Genomic DNA, 8,249 nt, shown 5'->3' on the forward strand with positions numbered 1-8,249 from the left:
TGTGGCACATCCGTTATTTTGCAGGGTGTCTGACTGAAGCTGATTGTTCATGAAATGTTTTTGACAGGCTTGTGGGTAAAGATATCCAAAGTCTTTAAAGTCTTTAAAGGCTGTAGTCACAGATGCGGTTTGGAGGAAACAAAGGAGGCAAGGCTCTGGCAACCCACATTAGCATTTGAACCATTGGATCTACTCAGTTACAAACCTAAATATGGACTTTTAGGGGTATAATTTGAGACTACTAGATCTGAGAATTTCAGCACTATGCCTTTTTTTTTTTTTCCCCTCTGTGTTCTTACAAAAGATAGGCCTGTCTACAATTCATTTCCAGCATCTGTCTTCCACTCCTAGAAATCCCAAACATTCTTCTGTTACAATATCATGTATGCTCCCAACACAGAAGGACAAGGTGAAATCCTTTCTTCTTGTGAGAGCATAGATACTGTCACATTGGCCCAGATGAACGGCTTATCTGAAATACATACTGCTGGCTAGGAAGCTAGAGTGGTAAAAGTAAATCAGAAGTGCACAGACTCAACGCCTTCTCTTGGATTTTTCTGCTAGCCATCAAAGCCTTGCCTAATCGCAGTGGAAAGTGATGATGGAAATACTACTTTACTCTCTGCCAAAATGACTCTTCCCTCCAGCCGAAATGGCTTAACCAGATCAGAGTGGTATAACTTACACTTTCCTGTGCCAAGCTTTCTGATCCTGGCTGCTGGAATGGCTCTGTAGCAATTTCTTCTACATAATGGAACATTTTTCTTGATCAGAAACACTTAAACTTCTGGAATTAAGGCAACTATTCTACAGGCTATGTCTGCAGGTAAGAGTAAAAAATCCTAATTCTTGACAGTTCTGTCCCTGTGCCAGTGTTAGGATGCACTAAGCTATTGCAATTTGGAGTTTTTCAGGTTTTACTGCCAACTCTGTTTTGGCTTGTGTTCTGTACTTAGACAGCTGCATACAATTGAGGAATTAGGTGACACAGAGAAAGGCCTTAGCAAAGACACACCAATCAGAAGAATTAAGAGAAAATGACCACAATCAACAAATGACTATTGACTATAATTACAGCACTACACTTTACCAAGAGGAGGCAAGAGAGTTTGCAGCTTAAGTTAGGGAAAGATTCTGCTCTTTCATCACTTCCTAACAAGATTAGTATTGTTATATACACAAATATATTTAGTCTCCCTGACCATCAAAAAAAAGGTATTTAAAAAGAAAATTCAATGATCTTTAAGGTCCCTTCCAACCCATACCAATCTATGATTCTATGTATGCGAAATGGCTTGTCACTGCACTGACTGCCATCTATAAAATCTGAGTTCACCTAAATCACAAAACATGTTTTCAGCCAAGACCCCACACAGCTATTGATCTTTTTTCTGAATTTTTCAAGCCAAGCAATGAAGTTCCTGGTACTTCCTGACTCCATGAATGATGGACAAATTTCCCTTTCTCAGTAGAAAATATGCTCAAGACAATTCAAAGGCACGTTCCTGTTTATACTAAGAATTCTTCTCTGTGTCACAAAAGTCAAATCCATGCCTTAGACAACATCTATCTGCTACTTAACTTCATGATGGCAGCAAGAACCCAGCTGCTACGCTGTCAATTTAGTGAGAAGACCCCTCACCTTGGCTGCAGTAGAAGACCTCCAGCATGTGGCTCAGCAGCTATGACACTACCCAGAAGAAAGTATGCAGAATTATGCATACCCAAACAAGGCAGCTATAAGACTGAGGCTCAGTTCAGAATTAAGACATCTATATTTAGATCTCTTTAGGCAAGGTAGGTGAAAATTAAATTGCCTAAACATCTGTAGCTATCTCAGACTGCCTAGGGTATTCTCCCTGTCTTCCAGCATCTGCTTCAAAAGGCACAGATCTCCTATAGGTTGTATGCCCTATCTAGAAGTCTCATGCAGACTTTTTGGGTACCTAGAGGTTGTCCATATGAGGGACATATGTCCACACACAAATGAGTCTGGAGTCTTATCCTTAGGTGTACAAGCTCCCAATAGTCAATGGAGAGCTAGTCAATACAGTCCCTGGAACAAAGAACAGCTGATGTAGTTGATATAATTGCCTGAAAACAGATGTTCAGGGGCATATGAGATGCCTGGCCTTAAGCTTTCTATAGAGCTCATTAAGCTTCTGGCCATTCCAGAATGATGCAGATGTCCCGCAGGTCCTTGTATCACCTCTGTGAGTCCCATACAGATGTCTCGGGTGTCCCAGGACATCTTTAATGTCACTAAACCTCTGCACATGGGTTACAGATTCAGTCTCCAGCTCTATAACTGAGAGCTTTGATACTCAGTGCACACCTGTACTCAGATTGTTTACTGTGGATATGTAATGCATGCACAGCAACCAAGTAGAGTAAGTGAGCAGACACCAGCATAACAAAAGGACATTCTGATGAAAGTAAAAATTAGATTTGATATGTCTCAGAGGGGAAACTAATTAATCACACTTCTTATACAAAAGTGAGGAAAATAGAGCATTTGAGCGTAACAGCTTCATACAATAATTAAAAAAAAGCTGTGATAGATAAAAATAAGTACAATTCTAAAATCAGATTAGATAAAAAGAACAATAAGGTCAGGCATGTAGCTCTTAGAATTATCATTGTACAAAAACAGTTCACTCAAAAATATTTTTATTGTGCTATCATTAAATATGGAATATTGTGTTCGGATGTGGGGCCCCCAACACAAAAAAGACCTGGACCTGTTGGAGAGAGTCCAGAGGAGAGCCACAAAATTGGTCAGAGGGCTGGAGCACCTCGCCTTGAGGACAGGCTGAGAGAGTTGGGGTTGTTCAGCCTGGAGCAGAGAAGGCTCCGGGGAGACCTTATAGCAGCCTTCCAGTACCTGAAGGGGGCCTACAGGAGAGATGGGGAGGCACTCTTGATCAGGGAGTGTAGTGAGAGGACAAGGGGTAACGGGTATAAGCTGAAAGAGGGGAGATTTAGAGTAGACATTAGGAAGAAATTTTTTACTGTGAGGGTGGTGAGGCACTGGAACAGGTTGCGCAGGGAAGTTGTGGATGCCCCATCCCTGGAGGTGTTCAAGGCCAGGCTGGATGAGGCTTTGAGCAACCTGGTCTAGTGGAGGGTGTCCCTGCCCATAGCAGGGGGGTTGGAACTCGATGATCTTTGAGGTCCTTTCCAACCCAAACCATTCTATTATTCTACGAATGCCTCTCTAAACCTGCTTCAGAGGATGAATTAGCATAGCTGTAATAGTCTGGAATGAACTTTGATCTAATATGAAAAATGATAAAAGATATTTCCCACTTCTTTTCACTGGGAAGAAATCAGTTTTGGAACTGCTTGAGCTTATGTATTGTTTTATTAACTGGGACTAATTCCCCATTTATTCCTCTATATCCTTATGTGACCTACAGTCATCAGTTGCAGCAAAGGAAGAAGCAGACAACAGTTATTTTGCTTCCTAAACATTTTGCAACCTGTGTCTGGAGCAATTCCCCTCCACTGCTTCTGATGTCTGCAGGTATATACACCTAGGTTTATGCTGGATATGTATTTAAAACACCACAACTACATTAATGTAAATACCTCAAACACAAATTGTGTATGTGTATGCAAATACAAGCTCTTATTTTTTCTTGAACCACAATTAATATTGCTCAAAAGTAGGTGATCTGCCCTTTCTTGTTCATGTACCTAATTAACTAAATTAAACAAAACTTTCAAAATCACACAGTTCCCCATCTTCAAAGCAGCCTAAACTCTTCAAAGCCTAACTTCTGTTGACTTAAGAAAAATGTCTTCATTAGCTGCGAAAATGTGCCTTATGTTTTCCAATCACTAGAGCACAAGATCCATTTACCTATGGTAATTACACACCTATTAGAAATCACCTTCCCGCTGCTGTGGCCTTTACACTTTCTTCCTACCACCGCCTATGTTCTGCCATTACTATTGTGTGACGGGCACCTGGAGGGCACAGACAGCCTGTGGGCCAGTGTCCAGCTGGCAGGAGGCTGCAAGTCCCAGACCTGCTTGGCTCTGAATTACCTGTGGAGCCCTGGTGCAGCTGACATACTTGGTCACATTCAGCATTGCCATCTCAGAGATCGTGCGCACCCTTGTCACTTCACTCTAGCCACAGTCTCAGTTTAATGAGCCAGCAAGCCAAGCTCTTTGCAATAGAGTGCAAAAACTAGCTAAATCAATGGAAAGCCTCCAGCAGAACTTGGCACCAGCCTGGAGTGACTAAATGTCCAATATCTGGTCTCGAACGCTGTACAGTTCCCTGGCCAACTGCTGGCCTCACACCCTTCCCTGCCAGGAGGAAACACGTATGGGATTTCACTGTGTGCCAAGGGTGGATCCAGCCCCATGGTGCAGAGCCAGCTCAAAGCACAGACTCTGTGAGGCTGAATGTAAGCTCTACTTACTTTCAAGACATAAAAGGATGCAGTTCTTCCATGGATCCTTCCATGTAAAAGTCAATGTTACGCTGTCTCACTAATGTGCTTTGGTGCAAGATTAGAAAGTATGTGTACCTTTTTAATGTGCTGCCAAGAAAATACACTTACTGAAGTGGATTTTCTTAGGGAACTATGACACCGCAGATCCAGTCCCTCGGGCAACACATTCCTTATGGTATAGGTATGGAGCAGGTCTAACTGACTTCATATGAAGGCCTCAGCAAGACCGTGCTGGGCAGAGCTCTGTAGGATTGTCAGGATTCATCACCTCGTAATGACTAGTGAGAGGGACTGGATGCTCACAAGAAGTTTTGCAGATACAAGCACATTCATGTGGGGAAAAAAAAAAAAAAAAACAACCCAGCTAACAAAGAGGTCTCGTCTAATACTCTGTCCTAAATCATGCAAGAATGACGAATGGATGTTCTCTCATGCTGTTACCTCACATATTCCTGTTCAACTTACACCTTGCCTGACTTTCTCAGCTGAGCATTTCCCCTACACAGAATAAACGTGCTACAGCCTCAAAAGCAGTTTAGTGGTTAGAAATTTATTTTTGGGATGACAAAGCTCTGTTCCCTTCACACACACAATTTGTAATAGTGCAGCAAACCGGAACATATATATTTAGTATTATGTCTTGGGTTTGGGCACAGGAACATAATTAAAATGTTCTTCACTTTTTGATTCTGCAGGTAAGGTAATGGAAGTTTCTATTTCATCACTGTAGACAAGGTCAGCAGATAAAAAGTGACGTTGTGGTTAAGTTTCATTTATAACACAAGGATTTTACTGAATTTAGGACATCTGGACCACACCTCATCTGCCAAGGATCAAAAAATCCTCATGCTCTTAAACCTCGAGGGAGAAATCTATTGGGCCAGTAGACTGCATCTGGGCAGGGATTACTTTTGTCTAGTGAATGAATGTACTGTAAAATACAGACACTGGGGGGGGGGGGGGGGGAGGATCAAGTCAGGACACGTTCATTTTTGTTCTACTGACCATTCTGTACGAGGCAATGAACAGAAGCTGGTACACGTATCATATTTCACTGTGAAATAATGACTTTCCACATTTCAGCAGAACTGAGGAGGAATTTGCAAATTTTATTTCAGTTCATAGCTCTAACTAAAGGGATTGGTACACAAAGGGGAAAAAATTAATAGGCAGCTTTATTCTGCAAATGCCTATCAGGAAATTCCTCCTCTTTTAACGGAATCAGAAGACAGAGAAAAATTTGAACATTAAATAAAGGCCCCACATTTTTTCAGCTCGATTTTAACATGAAAATAAACACGTCACTGCCCCACATGTCCTTACACACTTCTTAAATAGGCACACTCATTTCCCATGGCACATGTAGGTAGCAGAATGAAAGTACTGCTGCAAGTAGGAAATGAAAGTAGGGAGCAAAAGTGAAAACTTGATGCATTCATCACCTTCAGTGGTCAGTCACATTACAAACTCAAACCAAATTTGGTAAATCTTAAAGAAAACTCCTTAACTAGCCAAGGAGAAGAGAATCTTATAGATGAGCTGGTGCCTGAAAACACAGAGGACAAGCCCCTGAGCCATACACATGGAAGTAAATAAACAGCAGCTTCTGTTTCCCCTATCCAAACCACTTTTTAATAAACAAAATTAACTTTATGGAAGAATTCTCTGAAAACTGATCATTTGAGTTCTAATTATATCTTATTCCAGCTTAGTGTCTCCATTAACAACAAAGTACTACTCCTTATATCTCTCTAGCGCTTCTGCAAATATGGATGTCTACAAATTTTAAGTATGCAACTCCAAGAAAATACAGAACTCTATCAGGGCGAAGGAGGATGTTTATACCTCTAAACTGTATGACAATTAAGAATACAGGCAACTATCCCACAGCCATTTGGTTTAGTACCATATTCTATAACTGTCACTAGAAAGGCCAATGAAACATGGTCTGCAACTCTACAGGACTTTAATTTGCATTTGGTAACCTTAGGTATTCCATACCTGAGTATGGAACCCAATTAAAAAAAAGAAAGTAAGAGATGTAAGAAGTTTTCATTGAAAACCTTACCAGTTTATTTACATTTTTATGTGGAAGCTGTTTCCACACCACTTTTTCCAAAATTACTCGTCAATTTGCCCTCTCTGACTTTTTGTGCTAACACTGATTTTGGCGTGGAGCTCAGGAGGGGCACCTGCCCAGCGAGTCATTCTCTGCAGGTCCTCTGTAGCTCTGGGAGAAGCGTCAAAATGTTTGCATAGAATAAGTAACTATGGAAAACCATTACTGCTCTCTCCAAAGGCCAGAACAAGACAGAGCAGACCAGGTTAAGTTGTATTTGTTTACAAGAGCAGATCATAACCAGCATAAGCAGATCACTCTGACACAATGTAAAAGTCCCACTGGAGTTAATTGGAATTTTTTGTTCTAAATGAGTAAAAGACCAGTCCCAGAGGACCCACCAGAATCAGGACAGGCCTCCGGGCGATACAGAAATGGTTCTAAATCATTGCTGGTCACAACAAGAAAAAGCAGCAGAGAAAGCTCAGCTGCACCAAGTACTTTCCATCCTGGCATTTAATTCAGAAGATGGAAGAACTGAGGTGAATAAGGATGGGAAGGAGAAGAACTGTGGTACATTCAGTGGATGTGAACCCTGGGCAGTTCTGTTGAATCATTAACACCACAGGATGTGCATTCAGAGCTTCTCCTTGCTAAAAAGGCTTCTGCTGGCTGCCCACAGCCAGCTGGCTGGTTGAGGCTTCATGTTCTTTTCAAATTCCTTTTATAACCTCTACTCAAGAATTTCTAAGTGTTATTTCTTATGAAACTTGTTCATACTGGCCTCAGACCCAAAGTGTACAGTCTTAAAATGCCTCCTTTGTACTTCCAAATAGTTCTACACTCAACATATGAACATACTAAAAAAAAAAAGTTAAAAAAAAACCCCCTGGTTTCTATAAAAAATTAACGCCATACAATTCTTTCATAACTTCAGTACCTGAGCAAAGAAATTCATCCAACCTGTTTACTCACCTAATGCTGTCTATGAAATCCACCTTCATCCTGCAACATGTCTCAATCTCATTCATTACCTTTAAAAGAAGACTAACTGATGTGTTTTTCACATTTCACATTGTGTACCCAGGTTACTGCAATCAAGGAATTTGCACAGTCCTGACACATATAATATAAATATAATCTTTACATGAAGCTATATATATAGATGTATACACACAAACACACAGAAAGGTAACATAAAACTCACCATCACTTGCAGAGAGAGAGTCATTTGCACAGACCAGTGCCAAAGTAAACAGCAGATGCCGAAGATCCATACCTCTAATTCTGTAATAATAAAAGACAATAAGATAATTTCTTTATAAAATAATATTACTAACTAATATGACATGTAATTTAAAGTATTATCTAGTTTTATTGAATTTCTGATTGGATTTAAATCAGAAGTGTATTTAGTTTACGGTTTATTGCCTCATAAAATCATATATCATCTTGCAGTCTAGGACAGAGAGGAAATGCTATTTTTACAAGAGAACTAGCTTATGGGTCTCTAGTTCATTTAATACAGAGGGGAAAAACATCAAGTATTATCAACCTCTAGATCATTTCCAGGGAGTAGCGACTCCCTCCACAGTAGCCTTTGGGGGAAAGATGCCAAAGAGTAGCCTGGGTTAAACATGAACGTAGGAAAAGAACAGTATCTCTCTCAGGGAACAGAGATGATGATCCCCTTCACAGCTCGTGCTCCTCTGAAGCTGTAT

The 8,249-nt window shown here is 40.6% G+C and overlaps 1 protein-coding gene across 2 annotated transcripts in view; it reads right to left on the reverse strand.

Annotated features, from left to right (window-relative positions):
* The window catches only part of GHR (growth hormone receptor), a 64,331-nt gene extending 56,509 nt beyond the window's left edge, over positions 1-7,822 (reverse strand). The window contains exon 1 of one of the 2 annotated variants that reach the window (XM_010074057.1): positions 7,736-7,822. Coding sequence is in view for 1 of the 2 variants with exons in the window: in XM_010074056.1 (XP_010072358.1) it covers positions 7,736-7,805 (70 nt within the window). In the remaining variant the exon portion in view is untranslated. The remainder of the gene's footprint in view (positions 1-7,735) is intronic. The other variant, XM_010074056.1, reaches the window with a different exon arrangement.
* Between the last annotated feature and the right edge of the window lie 427 nt (positions 7,823-8,249).

The sequence above is a fragment of the Pterocles gutturalis genome, unplaced genomic scaffold, assembly GCF_000699245.1.
Source record: "Pterocles gutturalis isolate BGI_N339 unplaced genomic scaffold, ASM69924v1 scaffold3522, whole genome shotgun sequence".
Lineage (NCBI taxonomy): Eukaryota > Metazoa > Chordata > Aves > Pterocliformes > Pteroclidae > Pterocles > Pterocles gutturalis.